Source organism: Crassostrea angulata, chromosome 8 (genome assembly GCF_025612915.1).
Source record: "Crassostrea angulata isolate pt1a10 chromosome 8, ASM2561291v2, whole genome shotgun sequence".
Classification (NCBI taxonomy): Eukaryota; Metazoa; Mollusca; class Bivalvia; order Ostreida; family Ostreidae; genus Magallana; species Magallana angulata.
In genome coordinates this window covers 37,001,304-37,022,858 of record NC_069118.1, presented here as the reverse complement: position 1 = coordinate 37,022,858, position 21,555 = coordinate 37,001,304, and the positions used below count along the sequence as shown (strand labels likewise).

General features: G+C 35.1%; 1 protein-coding gene across 1 annotated transcript; it reads left to right on the top strand.

Annotated features, from left to right (window-relative positions):
• Positions 1 to 581: 581 nt before the first annotated feature.
• On the top strand, positions 582 to 20,096 carry LOC128160064 (kinesin-like protein KIF11-B). Its single transcript, XM_052823331.1, has 30 exons — positions 582 to 751; positions 1,276 to 1,408; positions 1,496 to 1,653; positions 2,150 to 2,283; positions 2,500 to 2,619; positions 3,724 to 4,431; positions 4,585 to 4,729; positions 4,815 to 5,087; positions 5,197 to 5,277; positions 11,650 to 11,877; positions 12,291 to 12,435; positions 12,817 to 12,936; positions 13,263 to 13,387; positions 13,791 to 13,881; positions 14,029 to 14,174; positions 14,304 to 14,400; positions 14,532 to 14,627; positions 14,729 to 14,817; positions 15,245 to 15,332; positions 15,462 to 15,671; positions 16,276 to 16,483; positions 16,878 to 17,050; positions 17,245 to 17,373; positions 17,526 to 17,888; positions 17,973 to 18,056; positions 18,261 to 18,356; positions 18,447 to 18,669; positions 18,922 to 19,097; positions 19,193 to 19,312; positions 19,503 to 20,096. Exons 1-30 carry the CDS (start codon positions 582 to 584, stop codon positions 19,620 to 19,622), a joined length of 5,049 nt encoding a protein of 1,682 aa, XP_052679291.1. The 3' UTR covers positions 19,623 to 20,096.
• Positions 20,097 to 21,555: the final 1,459 nt, after the last annotated feature.

Here is a 21,555-nt window from a genome sequence, read left to right as displayed (position 1 = left end):
AAGTATATACATGTATATCATAATTTAGTTGAATGGAAGTCGATTGAACCAAAGGTTGCAAGTCGGTATTCGGTACAGGTGTACTAAGATAGTTGTGCTTACTTGCTGTTATTGACAATTCGTAGAAGTTAGGTACATGAACTTGTAGGTACAGAAGTATGCCAACATATATATGTTCTTTCTCAAACAATGAAGTAAAGTTGACATGATCATTCACATATTATGTCATACGTGTAGTTTTATAAATCACGCGACGGTGATACTGAGGCTCATGATCAGATGTACAGCGCCAGGAATCGGTTCCCAGAAATATGTGGACGTTATACAGATTAATTTGCTTCTATGTTGTTTTCTTAAACATTGTAAGTAATCACTCCATTTTAGACTAATTTATCACTGTAGCTGATCAATGCTTTTTTCTCGAAAAACACATTTTTTTTTATTCAAATGCGTTTCTTATATCTAGAATAAATATTTTTCCATAAAGTCATGTCAAATCTAGGTTGTAGAAATGTAGAATAATGTAAAGCAGCTAGCCTGTCATATATTTGATTTGGAGACATATATATAGTGTATATGTAATGTTAACACAGAGCGGGGTCAGTGGAGGGGGGCATCTGTCCGTCAGACTGGTGGGGTATGTCAATCCGGGAGGGAATGGGGAGAACGGCAATCCCTGTGACGGACGCTATTTTTTCACGGGTTCTCCATGCGACCATCGCTTCATCATCTGTGTGGATAAGGAAAATGGGTAAGTATGTTACTATGTAATAAGGGACTTCTTCTTATGTCGATAATTCTATGAAAATAAACAAACTTATAAAGAAGAGTCCTGTAACGCTGATTCTCTTCGTATTGCTTTGATTAATACACAATGGTGTGAAAAGTAGTGCTCGGAATACCAAATCATGTATTTAAACATGATAATTATACATAAAAATTTACACCCTTTGTTGTGGAAGCGAAGTAAAATCATAAGAAATATTGATAGATATTGTTACCTTAGCAACATATTTTAATACCCATAGTTTCTTTGTTAAAGGCTCATTACAAAACACATAAATTCCTTAATAAAGAACAATGTAATTAAGTTTGAATCAAGTGAAGAATTTATAAGCCAACTTAGCCAAGTATACGTTTGAAACGTTGTTCTGTTTGTACTATATCAATTGATATACCGCAGTATTGAAGCTTCCTCTGTGGCAGTCAAATTTTGATATTTGCATAAAACTGATTCTTTATGCCGTTGAATTTCTAGTAGAACACTTTTTTCAGGGGGAATTCGATGGATAAATGTCATTTCGGACGAGTGGAAACACCCTCAATTCCAGACCAAGACACTGTATTGTTTCCAAACAACATCCGTGGATTGGAGAATCCAATTTTGTTCAACGTCACATCATGGCCTGTGAGTTGAATACGTCACGATGAAAACAAAATCTAGTCGGTTTACAGTTATTCAAAGGTAATTAATTAACCATATTTCGATTTCAAGGACTCTGGAAAATTTATATTAAAAGTAGATGTTTGGGACGACGACTCCCGCTCTAAGGATGAGCACGTGGAGTACCTGTACAAATACTTTGTCATCAAGCCCAGCGGCAGCCGATACAACCACACGGCCAAACAGTTCATGCTGCATCGCAGAACCAGGTACATCCCACTGATGCCACCTATAGAAAACGATTTGTACAAATCGAGGCTATAAATACCAAAAAATACTAATTTGATTATGAGTGGTGACGATGTTTTTAAAACCATTGTCATTATGATGACTAATGTGTCACAAATCTATATACATGTATCAAAGATCGAACGTTATACTAGCTCATGTAGAAATATTCATGTTCACAATGACATATTCTTCCAGCTCAAGTTACATTAATTTGTTTTTTAAAGCTGATCATGAACAATTTGACCTGCTTAGACGAAATGCCAAAGAATATAGCTTATTGAACAGACACAACGACCCAAAATGTTTACTGGCTGAAATTATAGGCTGCTACTTGTTAATTAAAAAGCTTTTTATGATTAATTTAAAAATCTGCATGAATGCTATGACACAGTATTTATGTACTGAATGGTATAGTACATAAAAGTATACAATATAACACTATACTATAGTCGACATCACATTTGTGACTCACAGACTGACACTGGAGCTGGCCGTCTTCTGTGACCAGTTCTATTTTGGGCCGTCATGTGACATCTACTGCCAGCCCAGGAACGATTCTCTCGGACACTACACGTGTAACAACGCGGGAAGGAAACAGTGTCTAAAGGGTAAGGACCAAGTCTAATGAGCGGAAGGGGGTTCTTTTTTGATTAAAGAAGCAGATGTTCGGTTTTAATTTTGAAAATTGTATGTGATTTGCATATAATTCTGAAGAGAGTGCAACAGATCTGTAAACTGAAACAAAACCACACAGTAGCAAAAGTCAGGTTTCTGTTTGTCGAATTTTTATTTTAAAAAAATCAAATTCGATCGTTTGTATAAAGGTTGGAGAGGCCAGCGTTGTCGCCAAATGGATTACTGCGCAGACTCGCCGTGCCAGAACAATGGTACATGTCTACAGAGGAAGGACTCGTACAACTGTAGCTGTCCGCACGGCTTTGTGGGTATGCAGGTTCTTTAATTACTTAAACAATAAATGCTTTCTTTGGTGATTCATGCGGGATATGAAGGTGGCAACATGATTTTTTTCTGCAATGATTGCTACCTTCATAACCCGCATGAATTACCAAAGAAAGCATTTTATTGTTTATATTTATATCTTTCTTTTTACAAATTAATAAACTAATTGTAAAAAAGTAAGTTAAATTACTAAATTACTGTTTACTATTTACATGTACATGTTATTTACTCAATAAAATGCTGTGACTGCCATTTATTTTCTGTGGATGAGATGAGTTTTTTTTCAGTAAAAGTGATGTACGATGTTTTAAAAAGGAAGGGGTTGCTTTTGTATACTAACAATTTACGATGTCAGAGGTTTATGCAGATTGTATAAATCAACTCTCGACTTTCTTTCTTTCCTTGGTGGTTTACAGATATATATTTACGTCTACCAAGCATAATTTCCTCTATTTCTTACGAAAACTTATAGCTAATTCATAGCTCTATAGAAACAGCCAGACTGAAATCTACACGCCCTATTTATCGATTGATCGAAATCTACATCGGCTGAAAGTGACAGGACTGAAATATTGACACGCCCTGTTTATCGATTGGTCTGAACCTACAGCGACCTTAGTAAAATCCCGGACTGCACGAAATAATCATGACGATGCCAGACTCAAAGTCTTACAGAAGACGATTTGGCTGTTTCTTTAAGCTAACGTATTTTTGTACATTTAACAGTAATTTAGTGAATTTTACTAATTTTTCATAATCAGTTTATTAATTTTTTAAAGAAAGATGTTAATATAAACAATAAAATGCTTTCTTTGATGATTCATGTGGGTTATGAAGGTAGCGATCATTGCAGGAAAAATTTAAATATGGACTAGATAGGTTGCGATCTCTGCAATGCTACCTGAATTCGAAGCTAATTTCATACTTGCATGAACCAACAAAAACGCATTTCATTGCTTAAATGGAACAAAAGATATAATATGCCTACACGCTGAATAAATGTGTTGATTCAAATTATTTGAACAATGTACATGTATGTTTGAGAAAAAAAATGGTTGTTTTGAATAAAGTTTTGTACTTTTATGTAGGAGTGAACTGTGACATAGAGCTGTGTAAAGATAATTACTGCAGACACGATGGCGACTGTTACATTGTTGGTGACACTCACGTTTGTGTGTGTGTCCCCGGATGGACGGGCAACAGGTGTCAGGATCGCCTTCTCAGTTGTGATGACGTCACATGTTCCAACAACGGCACATGCACAGTATCCGAAAATCAATATAATTGCCGATGCACGGACGGGTGGCAAGGAGATGGCTGTTTATTTGACGTAGATGAGTGTAAGCATAGCCCATGTCAGGGACAATCCGAATGTATTAACACTAAAGGGAGTTACAGGTGTCAATGTTTTCCTGGGTGGACTGGTATAAACTGCACCGAAATGGATAATCCGTGTCTGCATGGGGAGTGTGCAAGTCCACAATGCTTACCCAGCGGCGGGAAATATCACCCCCAGTGCTTAGAAAGTTGGTCCGGGGTCACTTGTCTTGCAAATACCCAGATTGGTTGTCAGAACAACGCAACTTGTGGTAACAATCATGGCAAGGGAACTTCTTGTGTCTGCGATAAGGAGTCTGGCTCGGAGTTACGGGAAGGAAATGAGATGACGTCATGTTTGAGTAACTGCAGCAGTAACGTACAATGTGAAGTTACTTCTGACGGAGAGTGGTCTTGTACTTGTGGCCAACAGCTTTGTATCTTGCCTTTTCCAGAGTTTTGCTGCTCTGTAGAAAATGGTACATGTACATCCTGTAATCTGATTCTTTTGCATGATTCTCATGACATAAAGTGTTTGTTGAACTCGGTAAAGATTACAAGCCAACAGTTACGTAAGCTTTATTATAGTAAATGCATTGCCAATTCATGTTTTTTTCTGTATTTTTTTTCAGATACTAATGTTTCTTTGGCATTAACTCCTCTAAATAGTTTCAACGAAAGTTATTTCGATCAAGATCATTTTATGTCTCCTTGCTCCGACTTCAACATGACGTTTTTTACTACATCGCTAAAACGTACCAACGAATCTCAGACCCAGTGAGTGTGACTTACGAGTTTGATGCAACTTTTATTCTATATTATATATATTCAGATTAATGTCTTATTTTTGAGACATTTTTAGGTATCTCAAGCAAGATATTTTGGTCAATGTAACTTTCGACAATGAGACGACTTGCACGATGTGGCGGCAGTGGGCTGTGACGTACTGCCTGCACCCCCTGATTGAGGACGACCAGTCGTACGAGTATGACGATGATGACACAGACCCCGCCCTCACTGATCCAAGTCTCCTAATGGACAGCAACTATGAATCCATAAACTGGTACCCGCTGACTGGTCTATTAGCAGTTCCGGTCTTCGTTGGTATCGTCTGTTTTGTTGTTTTGCGCAGAAGGTTTGTTAGTTCTCCTCGAACCTTACTATCGATTCCAAGATTATTGAAACTGAAGTTTTGACATCGTTTAAAGTAACCGATTAACGAATTGTTTTTAAATTGTCTTTAGATTGGCGAGACAAGACGCGGGCGAAGAAGAGGATGACGAAGAAGCTTTGGGAAATGTTCCCGCAACATTTCATAACATCTTGTACGCAGAGATGAATAATTAACACAAAAACTGTGCTTGTGATATTGTTTATTGAACACATACACATATTATTATTGAACACTTGAAATTCCACCGAAGATGTTTGAAAACCAAATATCATACCGGTAATATCAAGAATATAGATCTCGGAGAGGATTTATATAGGCAATGCCTGCTATCCCATCCGTTTATGTGATATATTGCATAATAAAGTATTGTTTAAATTAAGAATATAGTTAACCAGTAGGAAGGTCTTGGCCCCATTCAATGGTATTTAAGAAGAGAAGACATTTTCTTGATGACTGGATGCTCTTGAAAATGTTTCAAACCATCATGAAACAAGGTGGCGGTCTGCTCCTCCAAAACCTACCATACAACAAGTATATATGGCTTCATGGTTTTGGCGACCGTACTGATGATATATTTTTTTTTAATTTTCAATAAGTCAGATGGAGCTTAAGATGGTGTGGGACACCTCCATATTGTGGCGTACTTCCTATAGGACGAGAAGCTAGTCACGAACAATTGTTCGAGTATTGTTTTAATATTTCCTTCCAGTTTTATCTTTGTATCCTTTTTTCACCTTGCTTTAGACCTAAATTGTACTGAACTTAAGACAGAAATCGTATATGGTGTTTGTTTGTTTTTTTTTAAAGCGATTAATATATTAATATGTAACAAATCAAAGTACTGAGAGTACTGAAAGACGGGGTCTTGAAAGTTTGAATTTATAATTGTCCTGGATTTCCTCAAATAAGCTTCCAAAATTTATGAGTTTGAATTAGTTGTTAAAATCTATGTTAATTCGGCTCTTTTGCAATTGTCAGATACTTTGTCTAAATTTTACTCAACCCCGGCCTCCATAATTGTAGAAAGTTGACACAATTTAATATATTATGTAAAATAAGACCCCAAGGAAAATTTTTAAAAATTACTACTACTAGTAAACGGGAAAATCAAACAACTCTATCAAAGTAGATAATTTTAATCATTAGATTTATTCAATTTTGTGATCCAAAGGAAAATCCACAAGTCGGACGGTATCCGTAATAAAAGTTTTATGAAAACCCCGAAAACTCTAAAACTGCTGAATTAACAAACAAAGTGAACATTTGTATACCGATAACAAACACAGGCACCTGACGTTAGAAACATTTTTTTTTACAATAAGATTCCAAGAACTTTGACAATAAAAAGATTTGTCACGGTCGCCATTTTGATTTTTAAGACCGACATATCTGATGTTGGTTGGAGACTTCGGCTGACAGTAAACCGACGGAGTCACGTGACCCCGTTTAAAAATGATCATTGTGTTTTTAGACGGGGTCACGTGACCCCGTCTGTTGGTTTACTGTCAGCCGAAGTCTCAAACCGGAAGGCACGCGTAGAACACATGAAATGAGTATACGCGTAAGAAAATAGTGCAGAAAGTTTTCATGCATTTCAGTAAATATGTATTATAAAAACACGCATTAAATCTTTTTTAGTCTTTTGTGTATAAACAAAATTCTATTTAGAAAATAAACAAATAGTTTTATTGATCAAAATATTCTTGCTCGGGTTCAAATGTGGAATTAGTTACGTAACTGAATGCACAGGCCGTTGACGATTCAGTTGGTGTACGAGCTCATTAATCAATTGAAGAGGTTGATGGTGGTTCCCAAACGCAATGTGCCATTTTTGAAAAGTTGTGAATTTTATTTTGACAATCTTTCACCATAATACTACCAAACTTCATGCGCAAGCCGAAGTTAAAATCGGGACGGGTTATACACAGATGTTTAACAAATTAAATAGGTGTTTCATTGGCTTCCAGTCTACTTGCGGTATGACTGCTGTTCGTCTCTAAAGGAATTTTGTACAAAGAAAATAAAAACAAGTCTAAATTTGTCTTCTCGTTCGTTGGCTCTTTAGTTGATTAAACTGAATTCAAATTTTAAACAATGCATTGTAAGCAAAATCTATAATGGATTATACATTTTGGAAGACTTTTAATTCAAATTTTAAACAGTGCATTGTAAGCAAAATCTATAATGGATTATACATTTTGGAAGACTTATACATCATATAACATATACAATCTTATCGATTGAAGAACTAAGTTAAATGTTAATGTTCATGTTTTCCGGCTTAGATGGAATCAGGCTTGGGGTGAATTACATTGTAAAATAATGCATTACATTACCATTACTTCATGAATTAGGGCATTTAATTACCTTAACCATTACTTATATTTTCTTGAAGTAATGCATTACATTACCATTACATGAGTAAAGTAATGCATTACCATTACTTTGTGAAAAGTCAATTAGTTTTAAAAAAGTAATTTAAAAACTAAATAGTTTTTGTAAATATTTCATAAATAAAACATGCTTAAAATATTTACAGGTTCATGTTCATGTTCACTATCAGGTTCAAATTTAATAACTTATACAATATTGCTGTTGCAATTGCACTTGAAGTTCTCAAAGTAAGGTTGGTCCCCTTAACATTTACACGCTAATGGCGGAGTTGACAATCTCTGTTATTTATGTCTCTGATTATCGGAGTATGATTTTTAATTAAAGGAACGGTTGTATCGTAATTCGTGTAGGTGATGCACGAGTTTACACAAAAAAGTAGTAAGTGGTGAACGGATTCTTGGAATCTTATTGTTAAAAAAAAAAACTTTTCTAACGTCAGGTGCCTGTGTTTGTTATCTATATACAAATGTTCACTTTGTTTGTTAATTCAGCAGTTTTCAAGTTTTCGGGATTTTCATAAAACTTTTATTACGGATACCGTCCGACTTGTGGATTTCCCCTTGGATCACAAAATTGAATAAATCTAATGATTAAAATTATCTACTTTGATATAGTTGTTTGATTTTCCTGGTTATTAGTAATTTTTAAAATTTTTCCTTGGGGTCTTATTTTACATAAATTATACCGTTGTGTCAACTTTCTACAATTCTGAAGGCCGGGATTGAGTTAAATTTAGACAAAGTATCAGACAATTGCAAAAAAGCCGAATTAACATAGATTGTAACAACTAATTCAAACTCATAAATTTTGGAAGCATATTCGAGGACATCCAGGACAATTACAAATTCAAACTTTCAAGACCCCGTCTTTCAGTACTCTCAGTACTTTGATTTCTTCCTGGGTTAGGCTCAGAACTTGTGTGACTGAAAATCTTGGAGATAATTCGCCGATTATTTAAATTTATAAACTTGAAACTGAAAATGCCCCCTTGTCGATTTACTTTTTAGAAATTTGTGTACACGAGGGTCACACACACAAAATTTAGTTTTTTAAAATGTTTATTTGAACAAAACATGTATATCATTTGATAATCTCCTGCAGCATCATGCACGGATCCAGAAAATTGATCCAAAAGGGGGGGTTGGCTCCAAAGGATAATTGTGTTTGCCGGGGGCATATTTGCGATAAGTTTATAAGTTTACTATGTATATTTAATAAATTTTCATTTTCCAGGAGGGGGGGGGGGGGTCGGGACCACCCCCTCTAGCTAGATCCGCGCATGAGCATTGGTATCATATCTGAAAACACTTTATATATATGAGTAAGTTGTGTCAGTAGATATATTTTTCAGAACGGGAGCTAAGTACAGCCCTGTAGCTAAAAGATAGATAAAAAATCAAGATCGCAACATTTAGAAAATCAGGTAGGAAACGAATAGCAGTAAAGTAAAATAACCGAAAATCGTCTCGGACCCCCCCCCCCCCCCCTCTGGCCCCTTCCCCTCCTCCGTTCATTGAACATGGACCATCAAACTAAACCCCCCTCCCCCGGAAAAAAAAATTCTGGATCCGCGCACTGTCACTATGCCTTTGGTTAATTCATCAGGTGTCTGGCGAAAGCAACTATGTAAACGCTTCTTTTTAAATCGTGCGTCACTTCGAACTCAAACACTCAAGTTCATCCCAGCTGCATTGATTAATTTTAAATCATTTATCAATTTAATTGTGTTTTTCATATTTTTTTTTATTTGTTTATTGGTGACAACAAGCTTAATTAGGCTAAAAAAGGTAGATCACAATATGAATTTCCAAGAGTTTTGTCGTTCTTCCAAACTGTTACATTTGACAAGCTGTAGTTTCATTACTTTGATTCTTGGAATGCTGACAAGAGTTATCGAACATGAAATCTAACAATCCCTAGAGGGCGTAGTCATCAAAACAAATCAACCAATCAAATTCAGCGTTGTAAAATGAAGTGCTTTAATTTACCATCAATTCCATTGGTTTACTTCAAAATAGCCAGGCATTTTCAAAACACTCGGTGTGCGATCAAAGAGGAAAAATGAAAAGTAAACCAGATAGGGAGAAAAACCAAAACATTCAAGTATCGGTTCGATGCAGGTAAGATAGATTTGTTCAAATTTAATTATCAAGAACGGTGAGATAGCATTATGCGTTCAGAAACCTTGTTCATCTCTTTGTCATCTCAATATAACCAGCTGATAGCGGATGAATCCCAATCAGTTGAAATATCCTTAATTTTTGATTCGATGATATTACGTTTAATCAGGACGTGTATACGTTCCATTTTAGTGCATCCAACCAATTTCAGTTCTACATGTATTTTGGACAACTTAAAAAAATATCACTTTTGGTACATGTATGATATTGATTGCAAGCAAAATTGCATAAAGAATGAAAGTCTGTGTTTCACAAATACATTGTTATGAAACATTGTTCGGCTGCATAAAGTTCAGTGTTCCAGATAATATGATTTACGGTGCGACCGTTGGGGCGAGCACAGCATGTGATCAAACAATGAATTATAATATTAAATTAATAAAATAAAATTAACAACGTGAAATTTGAATGCCAAAAAAATAAAACATACCTATTTTTCAGTAAATTTTCATTATTCATAGTTTATAAGATTTGTTATAATTTATTTATTTATATGTAGAACAATAGTTAAATCTCAGATACAATGTTGTTAAATAATAAAGATTTTAATAAATAAATATTCATTGCACTGCATCTCCTCTTTTAAAGTGATTGTGATTATGATTGATTGATTGATTTCCCCCTTTTTTTTTTTTTGCAGTAGACATTTTTTCTTAAACTTAAATATAAAACTTGACTCATCATAGAGCTCCCCCCATGCTAAAAATTTTTTTCATTTTTGTCAATTTATACATAGAAAATCGACTTACCATGGATTTGCCCCTCCACTTAAAAAAAAAAATTAATGTTTAATTTTATTTTGAATTTACGCTTAAAAATATTTGCTTATCATGTTAAAAGAACATGGTGTTGTCCCCCCCCCCCCCCCCACGCATGTAATAAATGGAAGTGAAAATAAAGAAACCATTGAACTGCTAAAGAGCTGAAGGATTAGAATTTTCATGATTTATTTTTCTTTTTGCTTGCAAAGATTTGGATGAGGCTGCCATCCACCCACCCACCCCCTTTAAAAAAAGGCGCTGCTACGTATAACGTTACGTTTCAGGAAATTACCGTAATTATAGTGAATAAAATATTTGTGAGCATTCATCCAAATTAGTGCAATTTACAACTGTTTCCTGTATCTGAAGAAATGTCCTTATTCGTCAGCTGTTCTTTATCTTAGCCTTTGCAAGAGGATTTTGGTCATTTCAGCAGATTTACAATAACTTCAATTAGAGTAATTTCCCCTTATCAGTGCTTATTGTGACGTCAAAGCTGACGTTGGTTAAGTGTCGTCTTACTCTTTAAAACTCCCCTGAGAAATAAAAGTATGCGAAGTATACTGTTTTATTTACTTAAAAAACATGATGTTCTTAAAATTACACATCTTATAAGCTTTTCAAAGGTTTTACTTTGATTCTCGGGAGAACGTGATGTTGGAACGTGAGGTTGGAAACCATTGGTACTATGAATTGTGGGTCAAAATTTACTGACTCCGAAAAAATATATCGGATCAATGTGTAAACGTTTGTGACGTCACACGATTATTTTTGATTGAAAGTGTACTGAGGTGAACTTTAGAGGTAACATTGACTGTATGTCGCTTACATCGTTATTGTTTTTACTGTCTAAATTTGTCTTGCTGATTCTCGTGAGAGTTTGAAGTGATAAAAATTGCCATGATTACAGGGAACTACTGGGACGATTAAAACGATGCATTACTGGTCCGATTTACTGACGCCAAAAAAATCCGTTGAATGAATGTGCAACTATAGTCCGAATTTTCTATTCACACACGCCTTGCCGGTAGAGCTCGCTTTGCGCCGGCGCGCAGCGCCGGCGAGCTGCGCTCGCTATTAGCCATTGGAATGTAATACCTGTTTCAATGCTTTTGCAAGAGGTCCACTGGTTGATGTATACTTAAAGTGGAAATAAAACTAATTGGTATTCTTTTATTTTTTGTTAAGGCCCATCAATGACATTGAAAAGAAGCAGGCTTCTTATTCAGTGGTTGAATGTAATGGAGAGAAAAGAGAGGTGACAGTTAAAGAAAGATTGGGAGTAAACCCAAACACAAAGACTTTCTTTTTTGACCATGTATTTCCACCAGCATCAAAGCAGATTGATCTGTACAAGAAAGTTGTCACGCCGATTATTGACGAGGTGCTTCTGGGATACAACTGTACAATTTTTGCGTATGTAACTCATATGAATTGATTTCTATTTGTAATAATTAAGTTAACATTATAATTCACCAAAAATTATGAACTGAGTTGTTATATTCAATATTTTTTTCAGTTTCATTACATTCTCATGTTATAGATTATTTGAATGAAAAGATAGTACTGGCATGCTACTAGTTCTCGTCGAGTACCATTTCTGTGACATCATTTTTCGTATATAATTTTATGTGTTGATAAAATGACGTCATAATGTACTGACGAGAAATGGTACTTGGCGAGAACTGGTCGCAGGCCAGTATAGTTGAAAGAATATAGTATATGGACAAAAATTCTTCTTGTGGGGTTTTTAATTTCATTTCTCTGAGGAGACCTTTACAGTCACAGCTTTTTTTGTTGTCCATAAACCGGTTATTTTGTTTTACTAGATATGGCCAAACAGGGACTGGCAAAACCTTCACGATGGAGGGTGGGCGGGTGGACAGCCATGAGGTGTCCTGGGAGAAGGACCCACTGGCTGGCATCATTCCAAGGGCCATGTTCAACATATTTGAACAGCTTTCTAAGTCACAGGTAGATATGATAAAATATATTTAATTACAAACAGCAAAAAATATTTCTTCAGGGATTAGATTTCTTTGAAGTTAATTGAGAACGATTTTGAATAAAATTGAATATCATACAAGTTTTATTTTCTACATATGATATGAAGCAATTTGGAACAACAAAATTTAATCCCAACAAAGCATCTAAGAATTGACAGATCAATGTTGAACTTCTTGTATTGAATATTAAGATTTTTCTTGTTTTGATTTTTAATTTGTTATTGTAATAGAATAGATTAAAGGAATATATACATTATGTACTTTGTCTTATATTGTCTTTGTATGCATTATATTTTAAATGCATAATTTTATTTTATCAACAGTCAGATATTGTTTTTTTGAATTGTAGGAGATCGAGTTTTCAGTAAGAGTGTCATTTCTTGAGCTGTATAATGAAGAGCTCTTTGATTTGTTGGGGTCCTCAGAAGATGCACTCCGCCTCAAAATCTACGAGGACAGTGCCAAAAAGGTATCTGCTCATGTGGAATTACATGTTTATGAATTTTTTTCTATATAACATTGACATTTTTATAATTGTTTCTTAATTGGGTATGAAATAATTTTGGTATACTAAGTGTTTTTTTTTTCCTTTTTGTCACCCTTCTGTATGTCAAGATCTTGACTTCTAGACTTTAACACTTAAGTCTGTACAGTCCTGTTCCCTCATTTTATGTTTGCTTATCATAAAATAAGACCTAGTACATGTATTTGTTGTTGCTATTAATATTAAGTTCATTTAAAAATCCACACTTTTAACCATAGACGTCATATAGAGTCTGTTTTGTGTTGCGACAGGGGTCAGTGATTATACAAGGTCTGGAAGAGGTGGTCGTCCGGAACAAGTCAGAGGTGTTCCAGATCCTGGAGCGGGGCTCTGCGCGGCGACAGACAGCCGCCACACTGATGAATGCCACCTCTAGGTCAGTAGGTCAAATGTCTAGGTCAAACATCTTAATGATATCATAATAAGTCTTAAAATATCCTTTCATTATGGTGCCATTTTTTCTTGCAATTTTGATTTGTTCTTCAAAAAGGAGTGTGCATCTATAAAAGGCCTCAAAACTATAGTTTTGGAATTATTATGAATAATGATTTGGTTGTATTTTTTTTGGTTAGATTTCTTCATTTTCATGCAATAGCTGAATGTAAATATAATTTTTTTTTAAATGTTTGAGGACATAATGATGATTATTTTTCAAAATACATGTATTGGTAATACACTTGTATATTGATACTGTATAAGATAAATGTACAACTGTAAAACATGATGGTTTTGTAAAGTTGACAGCTGAACATAGCTGAGGAATATTATATGTTTTTCAGTCGATCCCACACTGTGTTTTCTGTCACCATACACATTAAGGAGAACACCATTGATGGCGAGGAACTTCTGAAGACAGGAAAACTCTATCTGGTCAGAAATTTAGTCAGCTTTATAAAAGTCTATAGTTTTTAAATTAAAGTTTTTACAATAAGTAGCATTTCTTATTACAACATCAGAAATAAAATATCTTGGAAAATGGCTTCTGCACAATTCTTATAAAAGTATTTTCTGCATTAGGTTGATTTAGCAGGAAGTGAAAACATTGGACGTTCGGGTGCTGTGGACAAGCGAGCACGAGAGGCGGGTAACATTAACCAGAGTCTGCTGACCCTGGGGCGCGTCATCACTGCACTGGTGGAGCACGCCCCCCACATCCCATACAGGTAAGACTGAGTTTGAAGTATGTGGATCATTGTCTTTTACATATAGTATTAATGTACAGTTTTGTATAGGTAAGTTTAACTTTGTCTCTGGTTTGAACATTTCTATACATTCAAGTTGATTGGTTGCAGAGAGAGTAAGCTCACTCGTCTCCTACAAGACTCCCTGGGAGGAAGAACGAAGACCTCCATCATTGCCACCATCTCGCCTGCTTCCTGCAATCTAGAGGTAAAGCTTCTCAGGACTCGCTTACAAAACCTGAGTGTTCAGCTAGACATTTATTTTGTAATGTAAAACTTTCATTGCTTTCAAACGAGAAGTAATTTCAGCTGCTTATTTAAAAGATTCTGTTTTTGTAGGAAACATTAAGTACTTTGGATTATGCTTTTCGAGCCAAGAATATTCAGAATCAGCCTGAAGTGAACCAGAAACTGACAAAGAAGGCGTTACTAAGGGTGAGAAATTTGAATGGGACCGGATTAGAATAAATCACTAAACACTGTTCTTCAGTGGCTGTATGAATTACTGAACCACTCTAATATGGGTATTTTTTCAGACGTATAATGAAGAAATCGAAAGACTTAGACGAGATCTCCAAGCAGCTAGGGAGAAAAATGGCATCTTTTTAGCAGAAGAAAACTACATGTAATCTTTCTCAAATATTTTTTAAAGATATATTTTTCTGGTAACATTTTGTTTTTATACAAGTACAATTAAAGAAGATTGATGTAATATCATTTAATCAATAAGCATAGCCTATTCAACCTTTTTTTTTATACAAAAAGCAATATGTTTGTTGTGTGATAATTAAGGCAGCCTGGCTTTTAAAGGTTAGACTTCTAGGGGGAAATAAAACTTCAAATGATTAATGATAACCTAAAGGAAGTGTTAAAATTGATACAGTCATAATATTATCTTTAGCGTAAAGAATAGTACTTGTGGATATTGAGTACTGTACATACAATAATGAATAAAAAAATTACATTTACTTGTAGTTAAAGTAATTTTTTAATCAAATTTTAATAACAGTAATGATAAACAACCAAATTTTAAGACAATCATTTCTTTTCAGTGCTATGCAGACAAAAATTCGCCAACAGGAAGATTCCATTCATGAGATGGAAGAACAACTTGACGCCCTCACAAAGGAGAAAGAGAAGGTAGCAACCATTCAACCAGTAATCTGGACCATCTAGTATTTCATATAATTCATATCATTTGAGCACGTTTTGATTGGTAATGGATATTGTTAGCTCTTTAGATCAAATCTTTTATGTCAATATTTTCAGATTAACAACTTGTTTGAGACCACGCAGAGAGAGCTGGAAGAGACCAGCCAGAGGCTGACTAAGACGGCCAATCACCTGGTGCGTACAACAGGTGCCCTCGAGGAGACGGCCCAGACCCTGGAAACGACCGTCAAGGAGAGGGAGGAGCAGAAATACTTGGTCAAACAGCACCTCAACTCGGAGAACTGTCTGTATGGGGAGGCCACAGAGGTAAGCTCAAACAACCCCTCAACTCAAAGAACTGTCTGTATGGGGAGGCCACAGAGGTAAGCTCAAACAACCCCTCAACTCAGAGAACTGTCTGTATGGGGAGGCCACAGAGGTAAGCTCAAACAACACCTCAACTCGGAGAACATTCTGTAGGGGGAGGTAATGCAGGTAAGCCCCCTCTCCTCCACTTGGACCATCTGTAGTAGATGTAGGTCTTGTACATGTAAGAAAAGAAATCAATTGCAATTTGTGTTGAAAAATGAATGGTACATGTTTTTGCTTACTGTTTAACAATATATAGTTTTACATCATTATTTATTGAGCAACAGTGTTATTAAATTCACCCATGAAAATAAATTTTCCTCAAATTACAAAAAATCCTTGAAAGTGAAAACAATTTGTATCAGAAATGCAATTGTCCACAAATCTTTCAAACTAACTATTTGTAAATCCATAGTATTTGATGCACCAATGTATAAGATATAAATGAAACTATGAAACTAAAAAACAGAACAGAATATAAAGTTTTAAAGAGAAAGAAAAATTAAAGTCTTACTGAACTACTAGAAGCAAACTGAGTGTCAGTGTTTGTGGTTTGTTGTAGTTGATGTCCACGGTCCAGTCGACCCTGACTGACGTCCATGGCCTGCATGACAAACTGGACAGGAAGCGATCGGTGGAGAGACACAATGAGCAGTGTCAGACCGAGTTCCAAGGGGCCTTCAACAGGGAAATCAACAGCATAGAGACTCAGCTACAGGCTTTCCTACAGACTCAAAGTGACTTCCACACTGACCGCACACAGAAAATAGGTCAGCTACCATCTCAAGTGTCTCTGTGCTGTACATTACACACTTGTATTGTATCAAATTCCATCAAAAACATTAGAATACATCCAATAGAGTTTTAACTCTATGATATTGAAAGTGGACACCTGTGGATAATAATGTGGATGAGAATATATTATAATCAAAATACTTTCATGGTTTTAGAAGTTTTAAATATTTGACCAAAAAAAATATAGTTTAAAATTATTTAGAAGAAAGACTTAAGAAATCATACTCAATTTATTGTTTATTTCAACAGGAAGTACGTTACAACATGGAGGTGTCCCAAGTCACCTTTAGTGTATCAGATATGCTTAAAAAAATATATGGTTGATTTTATTGGAGTGAAAGACCATACAAATCATTGTCTTTATTTTAGCTTGCATGTTGGAAAAAGGTAGATCTGAAACAACTACATTGGGAGACCTGGTCAACGGCTTGCAGGACAAGCTAAAGGAGCATGTGACCTCTCTACACCAACACACAGACAGACAGACAACGTCCAGACTGACTTGGATGGAGAAGACATTGGAGCATTCCCAGAATACACAGGTAAAATCTCCCAGCCGATTCAACACCGACAGATTTGGGGAGTATTGGACTGTTTTGATGAGTTTTCAAGTGTTCTAGTATACACTTGATACAATGTAAAAAATAATTAATTCTGAAAAATTTTGTTAACAGGAAATTTACAAAATACATGCTTTAAAATCTGGAAGTTATTTGAATAATTATTTGTAATGCAGGTATTAGAGGAGTCCCGGAACCAACAATTCTATCAGGAAACTTTCTTGACTCTTGTGAAAAGTGCTCAAGAGAAACTGGAAGCTTCCACTCATACTCTCCAAGAGGAATTGGAGAAATTTCAGCAACAAGTATTTATTAGCCAATTTGTTTAAACATGAATTATGAAGAATCTGACTTCATATAATTCTAATATTAAGATCTACATATATATGATGTTTGGATAAAATTCTTGACCTGAAGCTCAATTTTTTTCCTTTTTATAACATGTCATGTTTTGTAGAAAAAAGAGTTTGAGCAGACAACACAAAGTTGGACTAGTTCTATCTCTGAACACTTGGCCAAGGTCAAGAACATGGTTGGTGAGTTTTCGACTGAGATGAGCCAGAAACTGAGCAATCTGGAGCAATCTCATAGTGAGATGAATGAGCTCGATGAAGAACTGGAGAAGATTCTTATTAAGAAGAGACGACTTCTGAGTCAGTCCCAGACAACCACCAAAGAATCTCGAGGTCAATTGAACAAGTTCTCGGAGGAGGTTGGCATGGAAATTGACACATTGGACAGTAGTTGCCACGAAAGTGGAAAGGCAACCATTAAGAATTTCCAGGAAACTTTTATTTCCCATGGAGAGGAAGTCTCACAGGTAGAACAATAATGAATATAGCAAAACCAATGCGCTGGGTATAGAGTATATAATTTTATGGTGCATGTTCATTTGATGTTTTAGGTTTCTACTGAGTTAGACTCCTGCCGAAATACTTGTGGACAGATGTCTGAGAGAGTCATTGAAAATATAGAGCAAGGCAACAAGGTATGGGGGGTTGTAATTGTTAATGCTTAATTAATGTTTAGTGCTGTGCATCAAATTTGTGAAACATGATTTACCGAGTGGTTTAGATTTTTTATACCAGAATTCAGTTGTTCTTCTTCTTTAAAGGTGTTTTAAACACAAAGAGAAAAATATTAAACAAACAATTTGTTGATTTCCATACACTAGCTTTTGTTTTTCATTTAGGTACATAAGGACTATGTTTCCCAGCTGTGTGAGAGGGTTGATGTGGGGAAATCTGAGACAGTTTCAGCAAAGGACAGCCATCAGAGAATAGTGGAGGTATGTGTGAGGTCTTGTCAACACTCAATTAAGTCATGAATACAAAACCATTATTTATTGTTAAGACCGACAAATATTGAAATTATTCAGGAGCTGAATGCCGATTGTGCTGGAAGCTTAGAGAATGTCACAAAGAGTAAGTGTGCTGTAACAGAGCTGGTGGAATCCTACTCAACTGATTTAACCAATCAGAGTGCTCAGAGTCAAGATCATGTGATTCAATGGTCCAATCAGCTACAGACAGAGTTGGGAAATAGAGTAGAGGATGTGCATGCCTTCCTTCAAGAGAAAATGAAGAAAGATATACCAACAGGTAATTGTTGATATTTTCATTACTTTTATATGTACATGTATTAAGTACAGTCTTGTTTTCAGGTTTATTTTTGGAATTTTAGCTTTATATAAAAGCATTTTACCAGTATTTTTCAATGCTTTATGTAATTATGCTATCTAATGTAATAATTAATCTATAAATTTTAATATGAAATATAAAAAAAATGGTCTTTTAACCAAAGACCAACAAAACTTTAAAATAACTTCACACTTAATGAATCCAATCGAACAGGTGCTACCCCACAAAGACGGGAAGTACTGTACCCTCAAAGTCTGACAAGAACTGGGGCCCATGAAGAGCTACTGGAGGACTTTGGATTTCAGCCCCCACCTATAAAGGCCAACCTGATGAGGAGCTTGGAGCTGGCCGCTCAAGAGGAGGAGAGTGAGGGAGGGGTCAGTGATCAGGTGGGAATTCAGGTGTAAAGTCAACCTTCTGTTTAAACCTCCCATCAGTTGTATGTTTGTATAGGTGATAATGGCAAATATATTGTTATCTTCAGATGGATCATCAGACCCAGGCTATTCAGAAGGAGATTCCAGATGATGTGAGTGAGGCAGGAAGTGACATGTCGTGTTCCTCGGCGACCTCAGGGGTGTCTGTCTTCAGCTACTCCAGCAAGGTACGTCACACTATGCCGCGCTGTATAAAACTAAAAACCGACCTCAAACGGGGAAATTCTATATTGTCATTCTTTATATATACATTGTATGTCATACATTGTATGTCATATCATGAACTACCATATGTTTAAATGATTGAGTCTGTGGATGTAGTTCATTGTCTAAAGCTGTCCTTTATTATAATTACAGACATCAGAAACCAAAGAGAATGCTTTGAAAAAGTCAAGAAAAGTCAAGATTAACAGTACCAACATCACTCCGCGCAACAAGACGCGACTTCCACTGCGCTCCAGTAACAACGATTCCTAGGAATCAGTTCATTGGACTCACGGCTCATTTCAGTGGTCGCTCTACAGAAACAGTCTAGAATTCTAATCAACAGGGAAAAGATGACTACCATTGAATGTTAAGATCTTTGGTTTGGACAATTTAGTTTGTAGTTATGTTAAGACTGCTTGTGCAATACTGCTATTTTACAATATGCATTTACTATCCAGTAATTTTAAAAATGATGCTGACAAATAGGCCATGTAAGCTAGGAAAATAAATTGTATATTAAAAAAAACAGCACAACTTGAAGACCACTGTTCTCTTGCGGTCCTACATGTATCTCTATGCTGTACTCTGTCAAGTTTTCACTCTTGCTTTCCTCTCTTTTAACTCCAAACTTTTATTTGTAAATGTTTGTGTTGCATTTTATGAATTTACAAACCTGTGTAATCATGTGTATACTGTATCATGAGGAAGTCCCCATGCAGAGTGAAATAAATTATCCCAAACATACCTAACTGTTATACAGAGTTTTTAATGTATCAACCATTAACATAACCCCAACATGGGTATTCAATTTGTCTGCACAGCCTTGGTTGTTATTGTACTGACAATATCGGAAAAATAAGCACTCAATGCTTTTACAAATGAAAGCATAGGGTGAAAACCTAGTACCAGGTAAGTTGCAAGAACTTGTCTTCGAACCCTTTGTATATTATATATACAATAAAATACGTTCAAACCAACAAATGAAAATAATCTTAAGTTGTGTATGGTACATTTGTAATCTCAGGTATAGTTTACTATACGAGCACAGGGATTTAATCTGTAGTGTCCAGGGTAGTGGATGACTCATATCTGCTAAGCACAACCAGGGATAAGCACATGTATGCATGGCGCACAGAAGGATTTAACTTTTATGAAAAATACTAGTCACTATATTCCTAAAACTCAATTATGCACAAAACTATTAAAATATTTTTACCAAATAGATTCTGTATAAAACTATTAATATATTCTGACCAAATAGATTCTGTTAAAAAAAGATTTTCAAAATTTGCTCCAGATATTCTTAAGGATGTTGTTTACTCAGGGTTTGAGTTCTCAAATCCCGATTGATAAAAAGTTCACTTTCAAGAGTAAAATTGGTTTTAAATACAAAAAGTATTTATGAAATAAATTATTATTGACATAACAATCGCTATTTTTACTAAATTATGGAATTAGGCTCTGACAAAGTTTGACTTTTAGCAAAACAGGAAATTCGGACTAAATTTTTCAGATTTTGTTTTCCACTTAAATATTTTTGGTAGTACTGTAATATTTAAAGTTAAGATTTTATTTGTTAGTCAACATAATTTTGCATGTTTTTTGTTGGTTTTATCTTGCTTTTTCGTTTAGATAATCGTATGGCACACACTACAAAAATATTGAAAAATGCCAAAAAATGATAAAAGACACCATATCTCAAAATTTTGATCATTGACCTCATATAAATTTTATGCCAGCAGAGAAAGGTCAATATACTTCGTTTAATACTATAAATGTTTTAGCATTATCATCATTCAGTTTTTCGTTGTTATATTGAATCAAAAATGGGTAATAATTTGAAAACTGATAGAGGAAATTCGGACTAGAATATCTATAAAAATTGGGAATGAAAACTTTTTGCCTTGTATCTATTTAATGTCACTACCATTCATAAACTGTACTTCATTTGTTAAAGAGTTAGGCAATTTGTATTATTTTCACAGTTAAAAAATTGTCAATCATAGTGTAAAATTTTTATGGGTTTTTCTTAAATTTTCAAAAAATATTCAATGGCCATTAACTCAAAAAGTAGGTCATTGACCTACTTTTTTGAAAGTGAAGAATAACACTACCATGTAAGGTGTATAACACACAATAGTTGGTTTTTCATTATCATCAGTGGAATTTTTATTCATTCTGAGTAAACGTCATCCTTAATGTT